Source organism: Ammospiza nelsoni, chromosome 17 (assembly GCF_027579445.1).
Source record: "Ammospiza nelsoni isolate bAmmNel1 chromosome 17, bAmmNel1.pri, whole genome shotgun sequence".
Lineage (NCBI taxonomy): Eukaryota > Metazoa > Chordata > Aves > Passeriformes > Passerellidae > Ammospiza > Ammospiza nelsoni.
The window spans coordinates 14,885,309-14,905,058 of record NC_080649.1 but is presented as its reverse complement, the minus strand read 5'-3'; the positions used below and the strand labels follow the sequence as shown (position 1 = coordinate 14,905,058).

Genomic DNA, 19,750 nt, shown 5'->3' with positions numbered 1-19,750 from the left:
TTCTACTGACTCCAGTAAGCCCCTAAAACCCTTCTTTTGGAAATACTCCAGAGAAGACTTCCCAAAGTGTCTGGAAAATGTATCCTTTGTGATTACAAGTGGATCTTTTGTGATACAGAGCCAAGAAAGCAGAGACTGGCCCATGGGCCTGAGCTCAGAGCCAGTTCAGTGCCAGTGGCACCTGTGTGACACCACCATGGCACCAAGGCTGCCCAGTCCTGGCTGCACTCAGGCATTTGGGAGGTGAAAAGGGACAGAGGCAGAGGGTAGAACATGGTGGAGGGGCAGGGCTGCCATCCACAGGGCCCTTCCCAGGCTGGAGAAAGGGACCTACACAAACCTTGTGAAGCTCAGTGAGATCCAGCACCAAGTCCTGCAGCTGGCATGGAACAGCCCTGGGCAGAGCCCTGCAGGAAAGGGCCTGGGGCTCCTGGGGCAAGGGAAGGGAAGCACTGCTGCAGAGGTGTCCTGCTGAGGTCAAACCCTCCCCTGATCAGCACCTGGGAGGACACATCTGGACACAGATCCAGCTTCAGGGTCCCCACAATCCAAGAGAGATGCCAACAAACTGGAAACATCCCAAGGAACAGCAACACAGGACAGTCAAGGAGAGGTGGAGAGAACTGGGTTTGCTCAGCCTGGAAAAAGAGAAGCCCCAGGAGGAGTCTCATGGCAGTTTTCCACTATCTAAAGAGTGGTGGGGACAGGAACAGGATGGAGCCAGACCTTTCTCAAAGGTGCACAGTAAAAAACAAAAGCAGGGAATATTCAGTTCAGTGCAGCAAGGGGAATTCTTACAGGAAATAAGGAGAAAAGATCTCATGAAGAGTGATCAAGTACCAGAACAGGAGCCCAGAGATGCTGTGGTAATCTCCATCCTTGGGAATTTCCAAAATTCCACATGCCAAAGCCTTGAGCACTCTGATCTAACTCTGAAGCCAACCATTCCCTGAGCAAGGGTAGGACTAATGACCTTCCCAGGTCCCTTGGGACAAGGAATCCCTTGGTTCTTGCTCACCTGGCCTGCATCCAGCCTTTTGGCCAAAGGGGCTTCACCTCTCCTTCTAGGAAGGTCTTCACATAATCCTCTAGAGACTGAGCCTTATTCTTGTCAAGGTCATAACCATCCAATTTAATCTTCACCAAGTGGCAAAGCAGCTCCCTGAGGAACAGGAAGATTTCACATACAGTTATGCAGATTGACCTTTCCCACTTGGAGATCATTCTCTTTATCCAGGCTGGATAAATTAACCAAGACACAGCTGGCTCTTGCTAACACAACCCTGCACTGCCTCCTTAGGAAAGGAGAAGGGAAAAGCACAGTCTGTGTGTGCACAGGGAGAAAAGTCTTGTTATCCCTTCCCAGTGTGAACTCCTGAACCAGCTGAGGCAGCAAAGCAGCGCCAGAGCCACAGGCACCAGTAACAACCACAGAACTGAACCTCTCTGCAAGGAAGCACAGCTGGCTGTGTCCTACATGGATCAGCAGCACAAATCTGTTCCAGAATAAGAAGAAAAAGACAGCAGGACTGATTTTCCTTTTACCCTTTGTCACTCTCCCCTGTTCTCAGCACTCCCTTTTCTGTCAGCCCCAACTCCAGGGGCAGCAGAACCCAACAGCTTCAACTGCTTCCAGAACCAGAACCTGGGCGTGTCAAAGTCTGGGCTGTAGGATGCCAGCAATTCAGCTGAATCCCTTCTGCTCCCAAAGATCTGACTCTCTCTTTTGGACTCTGCACAGAGGCTCTCAGCACTTCTCTCAGGGTTAGCCTGGGCCTGAAATCAGCTTCAGGGTGAGATGCAATAAATGCAGAAATGGCTTCCACAACCAACACCACGAACCTCCACGCTGACTGCTCCTACAGGTGCTTTGTAAACAAAACACAGACTCCAAAATGCTTCACTGCCAACTGCAAAGAGTAAGACAGGTCATGAATTTGCTTAATATCTGAGTTATTCAAACCTGATTTCATCATTCCACTGGAATTTCTTCCGAGGGCCCGCGACACGCTTCCCTCCCTTCTCTTCATCCTCATCATCATCAGAACAAACTCGCTGTTCTTTGTCTTTTTCCTCTTCCAGCATCCTAAAATGGAGACAGAAAAGGTGGAAGTGATCATCCTGCAGGTACAAGTAGATACTTAATCTACTTAATACTGCAGATTAAGTATCTCTGAACAGCACTGGACAGAGGTCTCAGTATCAGCAATCTCTGGCTTAGGGTGCAAGCTGAGCTATGGGCTGAAGGTTAAGAAGTCTCCCCATATTTTGTAACAGAGATGATGGGACTAATGCAGCCTGACTGTTCCCAGGCTGCCATGTTCCCAAGGACATGTCTGCACATGCAAAACCCTTCAGCCAAGCTCTGTCCCATCAGTGCTGCTGTAGCTGGCATGGCCACAGACAGCACAAAGAACACACACAGCTTAAACAATGCCCATGAGCAAATGTAACCCACGGAACAAAAAGAGGTGGCAAAGAGGAGAGCAGCCCAGGGCACAGGGAGCCTGCTGGGAAAAGCCACAGAGGGGGGAATGAGCAAATGAGGAGCTTACTTGGCAAACTTGGCCTGAGTATGGGCTTGGCATTCCTCCTGGTACTTGGCCACCTGCTCTGGCATGGCCCTTCCAATGGCTTCCTTCAGCTTCTGCAGAGGCTCCTTCAGGCGCCCACCCTGCAGCGGGCACAGAGCTGTCAGCACAACAGCCACGACTGCCTGGTAACTCACACAGACTCCCTGTATTTACAGAAGCCTGAGCAATAATCTGTATTAAGAAACTTATACTTTTATACCTTAGTTCACCACAGGAGGAATTGATTAGTTCTTTAATTAAAACATTGTCATCATTAGTTAATTAACAAATCATCCTTTGGTAAACAAATCTGCGTTACACATTCCACATGTTCACAATACCAGGTGCAGCAAGTTAAGAATTGTTTCTCATTTTTTTCTCTGATCTTCTCACAGATTTTTCCAAGAACGATGCCTGGGAAAGTGTCAGAACCTAGGACATCCCTCTGGCTGCCCTGGATGGCTCGAGCCCCTGGGAGGGGGCTCAGAGACCTTAGCATGAAGCCAAAGACACCTGTGGCTTTGATTTTAACCCATGGAGAAAATTACCAACTTTATGTGAAGGTTTACAAGCCACAAAAGTTTAAGTAGAATGACAGTTACTTTGTCAGAGGGTGAAAAAGTAAAACGTTGAGGTTTTTAGAATAGGGGTTCAGAAGCCAAGACAGAGGAATTTGGGTGTTCCTTGCCCTTCTTCTTTCTTCTTCTTAGCCTCCATCTTCTGGGTGATGGTGGCATTTTTGGATTGGTTTAGAGTAGAAACACACTGTCTAACATAGGTGATAGGTATTTGAACATTATTATAAATAAAGTACAGGTAGTTTTTAGCATAAAAAGATAACACTGTCCTGAGGGTGGTCAGTGTGCCATGGACTGACCTGCCAGACAGATCTCAGCAGGTCAGAGAAAGAATGTTAGATAGATAATAAATAAATAGAATAACAAATAAATAGAATAACAAATAAATAGATAGATAACAAATAAAAGAATGTTAGATAGAATGATAGATAACAGAGAATAAACCTTGAAAATCAGAGCTGAAGAATCCTGACTCTCCCTTTGATCTCTGGGCTGGGAAAAAGAGACTTTCCAACACCTCGGGGTCATCTCAGCCACAGAGACTCCAAAAGGAAAGCTGTGTGTTTCTCTCTGTGGCCAGGGAGCTGCTGCCATACAGAACACCCCAAAACGTTCCCATGGCTGGGACACCAAACTCCAGCCAGCTCCAGTCCCCACCCAGCCACCGTGCTGGGCTGGTGCTCCATGGAGGACACGGGGTTTGGGGACAGCAACAGCCACACTGTGCCCAGCAAGGCCACCACCCCCAAGCAGGGCCACCATCCCCAGGCCTGGTGGCACCTCCTCACCTGCTCGTAGAGGTAGAGCCTGCGGGCTCTCTTCAGCAGCGTGTCCTTGCTGCAGGGGAAGAAGGCGGCCAGGTGGGCGTAGACCCCCGAGCGCACCTGGCTGCTGAGCTCCCGCGTCTGCAGCTCGATGCTGGGGACAAAAACACAGCCTTAGCAGGACTGCCAGCCAGCCCTGAGCCACCAGGGCCACCCTGAGAGGACTGGGAGGCAGGGACATGTAGGAGTGTCAGGGGTAGGACGGTGAGGACAGAGACAGAGATCTCTGCAGCCAGGTCAGGAACTTGGGGTTTATTGCAAAGGGCCTGGGGGCAGGGCCCTGCTGGGAGCTGCCAAACACAGCTCAGAGCAGGCTGAGAGAAGAGAGGGGCAGAGAGGATGAAAGGGTGAGAGAGTAAGAGAGCAAGATTCCCATTGCAATACAATAAATCTTCTTCTGTGTTGAATATTCTAATTCTCACTAACCAATCTAGTACAAGATACAAATCCTACAGCATTTCCATACAGCCTATAAGAATCATTACATTACCATACTGTGTTACTTTTTAAGCCCTATAAACTCCTCTTTGGGCCCTTCTGCCAAGCTAGTGGGGTCTGCTCTGACCCTTGGGCCTGTCTGCAGGCAGAGGGTGTTGTTCCATCAAAAGGGGATTACCTTCAGCTGGCCATGCCATTGTTATCCAGTTGTTCAGTAACTGAGGTATCTCAAAGCTTGCTTTCATTTCAATCTCACTTATAGTTTCTATATTCTCAAAATCTTTTGCCAGGCAATCATATTTATAAGGCTTTCCTTTTCATCTTCCCCAACAGGGACAGAGGGATGAAGGACAAAGTAAACTGCATGAAAGTTCTCTGGATTCTAGAATCAACAGATTTTATCCCAAGCTGTGCTTTGAATCTGCTGGAGAAGGAACAGGTGGCAGTCTGCAGTCTCATCTGCTCCCCCTGGCACCTGCAGGCAGGAGGATCAGGCAATAAAATGGGAAGTGCACACTGGTTGTATCAGGTGCTGTGGCAGTGGAATTCAGGACAACACAAAATCAAACTTTATCCCTTGGGTTTCAACTTCCAAGTGAGCAGATGAGAGAGACAGCATGTGCCAAACCCAAACCTATTGCACAATCAAACAGAAATTAGGAGCCTGGCTTTTTAAGCCATCTCTCAGTATCAGAAAGTGTAAAAAATATCAAGTGATTCATCATCACCATTATTAAAGTCACAGAATGCTTTGAATTGGAAGGAACCTTAAAGTTCATCTTGTTCCTCCCCTGCCATGGCAGGGACACCTCCCACTGTCCCAGGCTGCTCCCAGCCCTGCCCAGCCTGGCCTTGGGCACTGCCAGGGATGCAGGGGCAGCCACAGCTGCTCTGGGCACCCTGTGCCAGGGCCTGCCCACCCTGCCAGGGAACAATTCCCAATTCCCAATATCCCATCCATCCCTGCCCTCTGGCAGTAGGAGCCATTCCCTGTCCTGTCCCTCCATCCCTTGTCCCCAGTCTCCCTGCAGCTCTCCTGGAGCCCCTTCAGGCCTGGCAGGGGCTCTGAGGTGTCCCTGGAGCTTCTCCTCTCCAGGGGAGCACCCCCAGCTCTGCCAGCCTGGCTCCAGAGCAGAGGGGCTCCAGCCCTTGGGGCATCTCTCCAACAGCCCAAATTCTTCTCTCAATCTATATTCATGTCTGGGGTTCCCCTGTTCCAAATTGTGCAGCAAAATTGTACAAATCTGCCTAAATCTCCTCTGAGCGAGGCTGAAGTGATCAGTTCACCACCAGGCAAGGACTGTTTGTGCAGCCAGCACTGGAATGCTGGAAGGTGATAATCAGCCCTGGAAATGAGAGGGAAATAGAGTCCCAAACTCCCCTTGGCAGTTCCCTGCAAGTGCCTGGATAAACCTTAATGAAATTAAAGCCTGGGTGTCAGTGTAATTGCACTGATCACAAAACCCTGTGCATTCATCAGCCCTGTCCAGGCTCTGGCAGAAGAATGAAGCCATTATCTGCAGCTGCCTGAGCAACACTGGCACTCTGTAATTTGGGCCTCAAAACACAGAGCAGGAATGGAATTCCTCCAGTTTTCCCAGAGAACCAGTTGAACACAGCAGCCTTATCCCAGTTACAAACAATACTACATAGCATGCAAGTTAAGTAGCAAAAACACACCTGACATCTCTCACAGGGAGAGATTTATTTGCATCAGGCTAAACTCACAGGTCAAGTGACCAAATTTAGGCACAAAAATATCAGGCAGCATCCTGAGAACAGGAGGCCTGGGTACATTCCCTCCAACACTCTCCTAGCTCATCATATTTCAACTGAAAGCCATTTATAGCAGACTTTCATGTTATTCTGGGCATGTTCTGCCTGGAAGACCTGTACAAGGACAACCCCACAATTCCTGCTGAACCTGCTCCTGGATTTACCAAAAATGCTCTGCCTAATGCTCTCCTTAATGCTCTCCTTTCCCACAGCTCTCTGCTGGCAGCACTTACTCCAGGATGATGTTGTTGATGTCCTGAGTGAAGAATCTCTGCTTGCCTTCTCCCTCAGCAGCTCTGGCAGCCTGGAAGTCAGCAAATTTGTGTTACAAATCATCAGCACTTCACAGCTGGCACAAGCAACCAGGTGTCTTCAAAACCACCCCAGAACTACTGCAAAACAAGGCACAGCTTTATTACACAAACTCTGCCACAGCTAAAGCAAAGTAAAATTTTTCCAAAGTATAAATCCACTTTGATTTAAGTGAAATGTACATTTTTGAGTTGAGTCTGTAGTTAGAAAACACAGCTATTTAGCCTGACTGCAAAAAGCCTAAGCTCAGAGAAACTGCTTCAATGAAAGACAGAGATAAAAGGAGAGACAGAAAGTGATAGAAAGATACAGAGAAACTGCTGTGAGAGCAAGTCAACCTGACCTAAGAATTCTTTCTGATAAAGAACTAGCAGCAAATGTCACGCGAAATTCATAAAAATGAATATGTATGAACCTATTGTAAAATTGTATACATATGTATCTGAAAAAAAGATTAAAAAAAACCCTGAAGTTCCCAGAAGTACATGTATCATTTAAAAAAAAAACAATTCCCACATGCATCCAGCGCTGTAATAAACATACCAGCTTTACAACTTTCACAAAAGTTGTAGAGTTTTGATTATCTCTGCAAAACACAGCAGAAGTGTGAACCTCCCCTGCTCAGGTCCCTGCCTGACCTGGTAACACCTGGTGACCTTCCCAGCCTGGATTCTCCTCTCCAGATTGGAATCACCACTCTGGAGTGTTTCCTAGGACAAAGGAGGTGACTTCTCTGGCAAACTTGCCATGGGGACAACAACAGCTTCAAGCATGGTTTTATCTTCTCAGTAAATGGAGGAATATGAGCTCAGAGCTTGTCCCTGGACCAGGGAAGCTCAAACTAATCACATCTAAGGAAGGTTGAGGAGACTTATCACCAGGTTTACTAGATCCATCTGGAAACTAAGCCAAGACACCAAGAGAGAAGAGTCACAGCCACAGGGGATGTGTTACTCCCAGTCAACACCATGGAAACAAAAAAAAAAGTCCAGTTCAGGAAGCTTCCAGAGCTATGACTGCAGCTCACAAAGTGCTGCCCAAAACCATCACACCCATGAAAAATATGTCCAGCAGGAAAATAATTCCAAGAGATGAATGAGGTAGAAGCAAATTGCCAAGAGCTTTCAGCTTTTTCTGAGTGGGGATATAAACAAAGCTGGGATTTGGCACAAGGCAGCACCACGAGTTAGTGATTCCTTGCACAGGGAAGCAGACCAGGAGAGGATTTTGAAATCCCATTATTTATCACTCCAAAGTTGAGGCAGGCAAGCAATTAATTGATGCCCAGAGGGTGAACATTCCTCCCTGCCAGCAGCAGGTGATGTCAAAGGACAAGAGTCAATGCTAAGGAGAATCCTAAACAGGAAAATTACTCAGGAAGGAGAGGGTTAAAGTCAAAGCAGTTCAAGGAGAAAGGAAATGCCTGGAGGCTCCATTTAGCTCAGGAGATGCTCCCACCTCTGGGATAGAGATCTGGCTCTCAGGCAGAGGTCCAGCACCTCTTCAGTGCCACCTGAGCTCATGTCCCACAGCCCTGACCCACAATTTCAGTTTCTTTCTTCTCTTAACACCCACAATCCAGCCACAAGAGACACAGCAGCAGGAAAATCTAAGCAGGGAAACCAGTGGGGACTCTGCTATTAAACTGTTTCACAACACCATAACAATTAACCTGATATCATGGAACTTCCAAAATATTCTCCTTTAACTCAGATAGAGCCACAAACAGCTGTTTTGGTGCTCTCTGAAACAGAAACATCCACCAAGAGCCCATTATCTTTATCAGCTGTGGCAATACTTGCTTCAGCTCCTCCTCCCCTCACATCTGCTCACTCCCAGTGCACAACTCAGCAGAACAGTTCTCTGAGAGCAGCTTATCTTCAGTGACAGGAATTACTCAGCATCCCTCACTTCAGCAAGAGGTGCTCTGCACTGAAGTGCCCCAGGAGGCAGAACCACCACAGAGCTCCAAGGGCATGTTTAGGACTTAAAACCAATGTTTAAACCACACCAGCAGCAGGAACAAAACCTCCCAGCACTTGCTGACAGGCTGATGGTGACAGCCCTCACACCACAAGGCTGTCACCACACTGTGACAGGCCAGGAAGAGATCCCTGACCAGCACCCAGTGTTTTCCTTCTCCAAATTAGACTGGAGCTTCCCAAAGCACATCACACTATGGAGAAGGAGCTCACCTGCAGGAGGAGCTACTGGTGAAAAGACAGAAGATCATCCTTCTAGACATCAATATATTTCACTCCTTTGCTGGAACCCTGGTCACTGAGAATTTCAGACTTTCTGTGCTGCCAGGCACTGACCCCCAGGAGAACACTGCATTGACCTGAGGCTGTGGAGAAGCTTCCAGAATGGAATGACAGAACTGGGATTGTGCGTGTGGAATTTGAACAGAAGTGTGTAATATGTGGTGGAAAACTTAGAGTTTAATGTTTTAGAATATAGTAATATATATAAAGCAAGATGGAGGTTTTAGGGCAGAGGCTGCTCCTTCTTCTTCATCTTCTTCCATGGGTTTGGGTGGTTTTGTGTAATTAGATAAAAAGTCCACATTGTGGGCACAGGTGGTTGGTCATTGGGTTAAAAGTAAAAATAATTTTGGTGTAATTTCCTAATAGGACAGTTTAGCCTTAAAAGGCCTTATAGAGAGAGATACATAGCCATTTTCTACCTTGTTAGAGAAAAGCACTGTAAAACTCACAGCTTGTGAGACTGTGACATAGATAAGAACTAATAAACATCTGAGTCTGACAAGAAACACTGTCTGGTCATTTAATCCTGGCCCTGGCAGAAAAGAAGCAAAGAATCCATTCCTCCCTAATGGGACCCCAACAACCAGATGTTAAAAATGGCTGAGGGACTCAAATTGCCAAATTGGTGCAGCTCCAGTGGTACCCAAGCTTCAGCAAAGGCTCTGCCTGTGACATGGAAATGGTTCTAGCAAATCCTCAAGCCCCATCTACAGGGCTTTCCAGGCCTTCTCCCAGTGCACAACTGTGCCAGTGCTTTCCAGCTGCACCTTCTTATTTTACACACACTGTGCACCCCTTCAGTGTCCTGACCAGCACAGCACATTGAAAACCTTATGGTGGCATTTGTCCTTGTCATGGTTTAACCCCAGCCTGCAACTCAGCCCCTCACAGCTGCTGCTCCCTCACCCAGGTGGGATGGGGCAGGAAATCACAGAGGTGAAAGTGAGAAAACCCATGGAATGAGACAAGGCAGTGTAACAGGGAAAGCAAAAGCCATGCAAGCAAAGAAAACAAGGAATTCATTCCTCACTCCCCATGGACAGGCAGTGTTGAGCCATCCCCAGGACAGCAGGGCTCCATCCACCACATGTTTCATGTGGGAAACAAATGCCATCACTACAAACATCCCCTCCTCCTTTTCCCCCAGTTTTATCTGCTGAGCATGACTCCCCTGTCTGGGATATCCCTGTTGGAATCCCTGTCCTGGCTGTCCCCTCCCAGCTCCTCCTGCCCCTCACTGGCAGCCTGGGGTGGGAGCACCAGAGGCCTTGGCACTGGGTGAGCACTCCCTGCTCAACAACAAAACATCCCTGGGATATCAGCTCTCTGTACAGCACAATTCAAAACTGCCCCAAAACAGCCACTCTGGAGAAAATTATCTCCATCCCAACCCAAACCAGAACCCCAGGCTCAGTAATTCACATTTCAGTCCATTCATGTCAAACTGACTTCGGAAATTACTGCTTGCACCAGGTCCATACTTTTCCAAGAGGGGTAAAGAAGGAATCCTGGCCAGCTGTGATCTCAAGTGTCACATTCAGCACCTGACAAGATCCAGCACTTGGACATCACTTCACATCTGGGCCTTCAAGAAAATCACTTAGAGGAAACTGAGTGACACAAAGGTGTGATTCCAGTGATCTGGGAAACTCCCACTGGAGTGTGCTCTGTCCCTGTGTGCTGCCACACACAGCCAGTGGAGCTGTGCCCTCCTGTCACACACACAGAGCCAGCAGAGCTGTGCCTTCCTGTCACACACAAACACAGAGCTGTGCCCTCCTGTCACACACACAGAGCCAGCAGAGCTGTGCCTTCCTGTCACACACAAACACAAAGCTGTGTCCTCCTGTCACACACACACACAGAGCTGTGCCCTCCTGTCACACACACAGAGCCAGCAGAGCCGTGCCCTCTTGTCACACACACACAGAGCTGTGTCCTCCTGTCACTGTCACACACACACAGAGCTGTGCCCTCCTGTCACACACACAGAGCTGTGCCCTCCTGTCACTGTCACACACACACAGAGCTGTGCCCTCCTGTCACACACAAACACAGAGCTGTGCCCTCCTGTCACACACACACACAGAGCTGTGCCCTCCTGTCACACACACACACAGAGCTGTGCCCTCCTGTCACTGTCACACACAAACACAGAGCTGTGCCCTCCTGTCACACACACACACAGAGCTGTGCCCTCCTGTCACTGTCACACACAGGCAGCAGAGCTGTGCCCTCCTGTCACACACACAGAGCTGTGCCCTCCTGTCAGACACACAGAGCTGTGCCCTCCTGTCACACACACACACACCCTCCTGTTTCACACACACACAGACACCCTCCTGTGTCACACACACACACAGACACCCTCCTGTCACACACACACACACACACACAGACACCCTCCTGTCACACCCTCCTGTCACCCTCCCAGCAGAGCTGTGTCCCCGCCAGCCCCAGTGTCCCCAGGAGCTGCTGTACCTGAGCCAGTTCTTTGATCCTTTTCTCCAGGGGGGCAGGCAGCCCCTCGGGGAGGGATGGGGGCTGCTTGAACTCCTGCTCCAAGGCAGGCTCGCTGCCATCCTCCAGCTCAGGGCAGGGGCTGCCCTCGGGGGACTCGCTGAGCAGCCGCTCCAGGTCCAGCTCGCTCAGGGAGTCCATGGCTGAGGCTGCCTGCAGCAGGTCACTGTCACTGGCGTGCCCAAAGAGGGACAGCAGAGGGTCAGCCATGGCCTCTGCCTCCCTTGGGCCTGCAGGGTCTGCTGGGGAAGGGGGCACCGCTTTCTGCTCTTCATCTTTCTTCTTCTGAGCATCCTTCTCCTTCTGGAACTTCTTCAGCATCTCCTTGACACTGAGAGCTCCAGAGTATTTCTTCTTCTTCTTCTCCTTACTTGCATTTAATGCTGTGAAGCTGCAAACAAAGGGTAGAGGGGGAAAGGGAACTGAATACAAGACCAAGGAGCAGACAGGGTCCCTTTTCCCCAGTTCACTTCAGGCACAACTCCCTGAAAAGGCTTAGCTCCTTAACCAACTACAGCAGCAAAAGTATTTTACAGCTTCTAAAAGTCTCAGGGTTCTGGCTGCTCTTCTCAGCTCAGAGAAGTCTGTCCTGACTCACTGCAGAGAGGTGCTAGGGCCTAAACGACTTCCACAGAGCTCTGCTTTCACTTAGCTACATAAAAATTATTGTTATTCCAGCAAGGAAGGTTGGGAAATGCACAATTAGTACAGAGGAACTGAGGCAGGACAGAGTTAGTGTGAAGCTTTCTGCTGTGTTAAAACCAGGAGAGCAAATTCCTTTCCTTGCTCACTTTGAAGGAATCACACACTGATACCATGTCAGACACATGGGCTGCTGCTGCCCAAAAGCAGATCCATGCAGGAAAAAATAAATTACAAAGAATAGTTAAAGGTAGAAGGAAAAAAACTTAGGAGGAAAATACAGGAAATTAATGAAAAGCAACAGATATAGATACTGAAAGAGACAGGCCAGGCAGATCAAAGCATGGACAGAGCTACAGCACAAGAGGACTCAGAACAAAAAGAAAAATCATTCCATTTTACAGCCCAAAAGCTATAAAAGAGCTGAGCACTCATCCAAGAAATACTTTGGGCAGGAGTACAAAGGACTGCCCAGAGAGAGCAGTGACACAGCCTGCCTTGTAACCTCTCCCTCCTGGCAGCCCCAAGCCCTTCCCACCTGCCTTTCCTCCCACAGCTTCACCCTAACAGTTGTTATCTTTGCCTCTCCTCTCCAGATCTACTCCCATTAAACAGAGCTCCAAAAACAACACCACTCCTGCAGCCAGCTGTGCCCCTCCATGCTCACACACTGCTGCTCTGGAGCTGTGCTCCTTCCCTTTTTCCACCGTGGGAAGCAACAGGGGTTTTCTTGCTGGTGTTTGCAATGTGCATTGAAGCCACCCCACACTGCAACAGGTTCCTACTGCAGCCACCTGGAACCCTGGAACAAGGTGCTGAGCAGCAAGAATTGCCTCCTCCCCTCCTTACCCAGCTTTTGGAAACTTGGACTTCTTTGATTTCTTTTCCTTGTCATAAGAATCATCCTTCTTCTTCTTCTTTATTTTTTCACCCCCATCTTTCAACTTCCGCTTCTGCAGAGGGTTTAAAAACAAGTCACAACCAAAGAGTTTCCCACAACATCACCAGCACTCCCAGAGCCACTCTGGGGCCTCTCCCAGGCATGTGAAAACACAGGATCATCAACCCAACCCCCTACATCCCTCTCCATGGCTCTGGCATGTGTTGCCTTCAGCATTTGACACCACTCCCATAATGCTGTGACTTCCAGGGTGACAGGGAGCTGCTGCCACCTCTGCTCTGGGAACCAGGTAACCCCACCAGAGTCTTATCCATGCCAGACATGCTTCATTTTACTCAGAAATTTTAGGATACAATGGGATTTCATGTGCCTATCCCTATCCTGTCCACGCCAAGTCATAAATCTCTCCCACTCTGGATGTTAACACACTTTCATGCAGCAAGCTCTGAGCTGTAACAGAGGGGATCATTGAGAAAGCTCCTTCCTGACCTTGGGACACTTCTTCTTCTTCTCTTTGACATAGTCATCCTCAGACTCAGAGGCCTGCCGGAACTGCAGCGTGCCTGAGTTGATGTAGAACCCTCCATACTTGGTGGTGAGAGAGGCAGGAACCAGCTCATCATACTGCAAAGAACAGACAACACTTCATTGCCACTGGGACCTGCTTACTTCATTCCACAGCTCAGCTGCTTGGAGGATGCAGTGGGATCCAGGGAATCACAAAACATGCTGAGCTGGAAGGGATCCATTAGATTGAGTCCAGCTCCTGGCCCTGCACAGACAACCCAACAATCCCAATCCCTGAGAGTGTTGTCCAAATGCTCTGGAGCTCACACAGGCTTGGTGCTGTGGCTCTGAGAAAGCTGTTCCTTGAAAGGGGAAGAACCTTTTCCTGATATCCCACCTAAAGCTCCCTGGCTCAGCTCCAGCCATGCCCCCAAGTCCTGTCCCTGGTCACGAGAAGGTTGTGCTCCCCCAGGAACACTCTGGATGCCCACCAGCACCTCCTGCCACACAGCTGCCCCTCTCACAGAGCTCACCCCCTGCCCCAGAGCTCTCCCTCCCTGGCCCTGGCAGCCTCGTGGCTCAGTCCCAGAGCAGGTTCAGCCTCCCCTCAGCCCCCTTTAGGCACTCCCAGCCCCAGCACCCCCAGCCCCTGCACTCACAGCCTCCGAGTTGTCGATGAAGGAGTCGGACTCATCGTAGCCATAGCCCATATCAATCAGATCCTGGATCCGGTCCTTCCTGCGCCTCTTGCCACCCTGAACAACAAACACGGACACTGGGATCACTTCTCCATCCCAGCACCCCACAGATACTCTGACACAGGGCTCCAGGACACAAAAGCTACAGCAGAAGCAAAGCAGGGCTGGCTCCCATCACACTGCACTCCCAGGGTGGGGTAAATCCAGTTTTAAGCCTTGTCATAGAGAAACAAAACAGTGCAGCCAAATGAAAAACTTCCAGCCAGACTCCACACTGAACTGGGTCTGCATCCCTCCAACAATCCTGTCAGGGCTCTCTTCCATAGGGCTTGCTCTTCCCCAAGTGCTCCAGCAGGTTCAGACTCGGTGCTGCAGGCATCAAACACACACAGAGTGTGCCAGGGGGACCCACGGGCCAAATCTGTGCCACAAAACAACACAACTTGCTGCCCCAAAGTGCCAAAGGGTACCACAGTGTGGTTTTAGTGCCACCAAAGAAATAATGCAAAAGGAAGAACAGAAAGGACAGGTAAGAGAGATCCATGCAGCACTGTCCTCATCACAGCCCCAGGCTCACACTCTGAACATTCCACTCTGCCACAGCAACAAGGCCTAGGAATCCATTTTTGCTTAAGGAAAACTCAGTTTTATCAATCACAGCAAGTGATTTGCAGCTCACTTTAGTTCATGTAATTTGCTTTAATCAGACTCATCTGATTTAAGAATGAATCTGAACTATTTTTGCAGCCCTGAGACAGAAAAAGAACATAAAAAGCAGCACATGGCAGCCAGGATAAAGGACTGGGGGAGAACAGGAACTTGAGAGCCAGTGAGCATTAAAAGCACTGCCTGAGACCTGAACAGCACTGCCCAGCCCAAAGAACATAATTTAAAAAAACAACACAACATAATTAAAAAAAAAAACAACACTTACATATTTTTCTTCAAACTTCCTAGCAAGAGCCTCCACTTTGTGCCTTTCCTTTTCCTCATCATTGAAGGGATCAGTTGGGTCTTTCTTCTGCAGAAACAAAGGGGGTAAAACAATGACAGCCAATCCTGTCACAGTGCCACCAAAACTGCAGGAATTAAACCCATCCTGAATGGAGCAGCTGGGCAGAAGCTCAGATAAAGCAACCTTTAGGACAGTGCTGATCAACATCAGTGCCAGGGACAGTGAGATCAGGGCACTCTCAGCATGCCTGGGGATGCCACCCAGCTGTGTGGGGTGGCTGACACACCTGAGGGGTGGGAGGGCATCCAGAGGGACCTGGGCAGGCTGGAGGGCTGGGACCATGGGAACCTCACAAAGTTCAACCAAGCCAAATGCTGGAGCACCTGGAACCTGTGGGATCAGTGCAGGCTGGGAGATGAAGGGATTTGGGGGGCTGGAAGGTGACAGCTGGACCTGCCCTGGCTGGAAGCACCCAGAGACCCCCCTGTGCTGGGCTGAGCCCTGCTATGGGCAGCAGGAGGGGGGGATTCTGCCCCCTCAGGTGAGACCCCACCTGCAGAGCTGCCCCCAGATCTGGGGAACAACAGCAGCAGGACCTGGAGCTGCTGGAGAGAGTCCAGGGGAGTCCATGGAGACACCCCAAGGGCTGGAGCCCCTCTGGAGCCAGGCTGGGAGAGCTGGGGGTGCTCACCTGGAGAGGAGAAGCTCCAGGGACACCTCAGAGCCCCTGCCAGGGCCTGAAGGGGCTCCAGGAGAGCTGCAGAGGGACTGGGGACAAGGGATGGAGGGACAGGACACAGGGAATGGCTCCCACTGCCAGAGGGCAGGGCTGGATGGGATATTGGGAATTAGGAATTGTTCCCTGTGAGGGTGGGCAGGCCCTGGCACAGGGTGCCCAGAGCAGCTGTGGCTGCCCCTGGATCCCTGGCAGTGCCCAAGGCCAGGCTGGGCAGGGCTGGGAGTGACCTGGGACAGTGGGAGGTGTCCCTGCCATGGCAGGGGTGGGATGGGATGAGCTTTAAGGCCCTTTCTAAGCCAAACTATGCTGGGATTCTGAGAGTGTCCCTGTGGTTTGGGTGCTTTCCCAGCTCGTTTTGTACCTGCCTCTGCTTCTCACAAACCCCAGAAAACACTCCCAAAAATTAAATGGCATAAAACATCAACTGACTGCTAACAGTCCTGAAGGCAAACAGTAAAAGAAACAGAATCCAGTAAGTTTCTTTTCACAGACAAACACTCCTAACTCAAACTTTAGATGCTACAGGAGTTTTCATTCATGTCCCCTTTGGAAAACAGCTCCTTATCACTACCTGCTGCCCAGGTACCAAAACTCACTTTAGATCCACTGAATGAGCATCACATCCCACACCTGCCACAGCACAACACCACATTTCAGCAGGGCAAAGGAGTGCCCCAGCATGGCCTGACAACAAGCACCCCAGCCTGTGGGTCAATGTTCACCCACCCTCCTCCCTCCTCGCAGCACTCGCAGCAAACACAGACCCAGCTCTCACAACTGAGACAGCCCTTGAGACGTTCAGCTGCAGCACAGATCCGCACAGATCCCCCAGGGACACTCACCTTATCACCTGAAGAACTCCCTTTAACTTTCCCCCGGCAGCTCTTGAGGAGATCGGGGTAGAAGAACTCGGGGCAGCGTTTGTGGTCGGGCTCGAAGAGGGTCAGGGTGATGCGCACGGCCGTGGCCGCCGGCTCCGCCTCCGGGGGCTGCTCCGCCTCGTCCTTGCGAGACCTCTTGAGGAAGCTGCTGCTCAGGGGCCCGTGCAGAGTGGTGAACGACACCCGGTGCGGCTCTGTCATGGCTATGGCCGAGCCTTACCAGGCCTCACGGCATCGTCCCCATGGCATTAGGAAAGGTCTGTGGGGTTTCAGCGCGGGTAGCGGAGGATGCTGGCAGCGGAACGAGGGCTTTGCTTTCGGAGTTTTCCCGGGAAGTGACAAAGGGCCGTGCTGCGAGCGCTCGCTGCAATCATCAGAGAGAAAAAGGAGAGAAAGAAAGAAGTCAAGCCTTGTAGCAGTGCTCCCTCCAGCACCGGCAGTTCCTCGCCATCCCTCCAGCTCCATCGCGGCTCTCTCTCCTCGCACCACACCGCTCCATGGGTAAGGGCTGAAGGAAATCCAGCTGCGGGTAACAAAACCAGCCCGCCACACTCGCTCTGACGCGGCCCGGGAGCCCTGGGCACGAACACCGGGCCGGGCTGCACCTCTCGGGCCGGGGCTGCACCTCCCGGGCCCGGGCTGCGCTCCGGCCGCGCGATGTCCCGCTGCACGGAGGCCCGCTCACCGCTGTCTCTGGGACAGGGGCCGAGCGGGGCCCGGGGAGGCAGCTCCGCCGGAGGGAGCAGAGGGGCGGTCCGAGGCCGCGGTGCCGGTGCCGGGCCCGCCCTCACTCACCGCCGCCTCAGCCGCCGCTCCGGGCCCGCTCCGGCCCCGCGCCCGCGTCACGTGGGCGGTGCTGCCCTCGCGCCGGGCCGCGCGCGCCACGGCCAATCAGCGACCGCTCCAGCGGCCACGCCTCGCACCGCGACCAATCAGCGGCCGCCGGCGCGGCCACACCTCGCGGGAAAAGCTCGCGGACCGCTGCCCCTCGCCACGTGATCGCGGCGGGCCAATCCCCGGCGCCGGCACCGCCCCGTCCCGGCGGCCCGCGCGCGGCGGAGGCTGGGGCGGGGAGATGGCGGCGGCCCCTGAGGGAGCGCGCGCAGAGGCTGCCCGAGCCCGCTTCGCTCACACAGCAGCGTTTGTGAAGCCTCATAGGAATCAATGGCGTGAAGCCTCCAGGAAGCTGCGTTCGTCCTGCCCCTCGTGTCCCTTAAAGAAGCCGAGGTTTCTTCCATAGAATGATTTGCGACGTAGGGAATGTAACGATAAGGGATAACAGAATAATCTGATATATTTAAATAGGGGCTCTCATGGATAAGGCTGCAGGCCTGTGCTGGACGATGGCAGACTCACAGCAGCCCCCTGAACCTGTTCGGGACACGATGAGATTCCTGGATTTGGAGTATTTATAAAACTGCTCCACCCCAGGGCACTGCTGGTGTCACCCTGCCACCTCTCCATAGTTTTTCAGGGTTTGGGGAGTCTGGACAGCCTCTGTTGAGTGGAAGGTGATAAATGTCGCAGTTCTCAAGCAGATTTAAGGAAGAAGACCCTACAACCTACAAGCCTGTCAGTCCCACTTCAGTGTTGAAATCCTGGAGGTTATTTAGGGAATTGCTGAAAACCCCTTGAGAGACAATGCAGGCAGCAGTCACAGCCAGGGTGGGCTCACAGAGGGAATTCCTGCTCCATCTGCTTCATTCCCATTTGGAGAGGCACTGATTGCCCAGAGTCACACAATGGTTCAGCTGGAAGGGCCCACCTGGCTCACCTGGTCCCAGCTGCTGGCTCAGGCAGGGCCAGTCCAGACAGCTCTGAAACATCTCTAGTAACACACTCCACTCCCTCTCTGGGCAGCCTGTGCCACTGTACAAGGAAGTTTTTTGTGTTCATTTGGGACTTGCTGGGCTCAGTCCCTGCCCGTGGCTCTGGTGCCCTGGAGCAGAGCCTGGGCCCTGCTCTGAGCCCTCCTTGCACCCAGGTACATCCAGGGACACCCAGGGCTGAGGGTCCCTCTCAGCTGGGGCTCCTCACAGGCTGAGCAGCCCCAGCTCCCTCAGCCTTTCCTCACCAGGAGATGCTCCAGGCCCTTCAGCATCCTCACAGCCCCACCAGGCCTGTTCCAGGAGCTCCATGTCCCTCCTGTCCTGACACAGCATCCCAGCTGTGCCTCACAGGCTGGGCACAGGGGCAGGATCCCCTCCTCACCCCTCCAGGACCCTCCTGGGCTGGTCAGGAGCAGTCAGTGTCACTCTTCTCCACAGAGCCTGGTACCTGGGGTTGTTCCTCCCTAGCTGGAGGAGCCTGCTCTGGATTCCAGAAGATTCCTCTGCCCCTGTGAGGTCCCTCTGAAGGGCCACACGACCCTTTGAGATATCCCCTCCTCCCAGCTCTGTGTCAGCCATCTTTGGGAAGGCAGTGGATGGGGTGGGTTGGGGTTTTAGCAAAGCTTTAGCACCATCTCCCACACTCTCTTGGATGAGCTGTCTTTCACACAGCTCCACCCTTGGCATGGGTGAGAGGCACTGCCAGGTCAAGCTCAAAGGATTCCGGCAAATGGGGTCACATCAGGAATGGCCCCAAATGGCTTTCCCTGTATCCAGCCTGGTTTTCCCAGAATTTCCAGGGATGGTGGGGAAGGGGCTGGAACATCCAGATGTGCAGGAAGATCCAAAAATCCCATTATTTGGGTGGCTGGATATGGCAGCAAAGCTGGGATGAGGCTGGAATGAAAGGAGACCCCTCCAAATCCAGGGAGAAAGAGGAGAAAATCCCATTATTGCCATGGAACTGGATTTTCCAGGGCAGGGACAAAGGACAGTCACCAGTGGGGTTACACAGGGCTCTGTCTGAGGGCTGGTGCTCTTGAATGTTTTTACAAATGCTCCAAATCCAGGAATTTACCATCCATTAAGCAGGTTTGCCAACAACAGTGACCTGAAGGGGCTGTGGAGCCCCAAGGGCCTCACAGGGAGCTGGGCAGGCACAGCCTGAGTGAGATCCAACAGCAGCAGTGCTGGAACCTGCACCTGGGCAGGGCTGGACACAGTCTGGGGGATGAGAGGCTGGAGAGCAGCCCAGCAGACACACCTGGGAGCAAAACTGTGCAGAGAACAGGTCCAAAGAGAGAACATGG

At 51.6% G+C, this 19,750-nt stretch overlaps 1 protein-coding gene across 6 annotated transcripts in view; it reads right to left on the bottom strand.

The window, feature by feature from the left end:
* UBN1 (ubinuclein 1) overlaps positions 1–17,370 on the bottom strand; it is a 29,030-nt gene extending 11,660 nt beyond the window's left edge. For 4 of the 6 annotated variants that reach the window (XM_059484525.1, XM_059484527.1, XM_059484523.1 and 1 more), the window contains exons 1-11: positions 16,573–17,370; positions 14,971–15,057; positions 13,998–14,093; positions 13,321–13,455; positions 12,780–12,883; positions 11,250–11,679; positions 6,423–6,493; positions 3,940–4,069; positions 2,556–2,674; positions 1,964–2,086; positions 1,019–1,162 (exon numbers count right to left, since the gene is read on the bottom strand). In XM_059484525.1, the coding sequence (XP_059340508.1) occupies positions 1,019–1,162; positions 1,964–2,086; positions 2,556–2,674; positions 3,940–4,069; positions 6,423–6,493; positions 11,250–11,679; positions 12,780–12,883; positions 13,321–13,455; positions 13,998–14,093; positions 14,971–15,057; positions 16,573–16,812 (1,679 nt within the window). In that variant the 5' untranslated portion in view covers positions 16,813–17,370. The remainder of the gene's footprint in view (positions 1–1,018; positions 1,163–1,963; positions 2,087–2,555; positions 2,675–3,939; positions 4,070–6,422; positions 6,494–11,249; positions 11,680–12,779; positions 12,884–13,320; positions 13,456–13,997; positions 14,094–14,970; positions 15,058–16,572) is intronic. The other 2 variants (XM_059484526.1, XM_059484528.1) reach the window with 1 other exon arrangement.
* Positions 17,371–19,750: the final 2,380 nt, after the last annotated feature.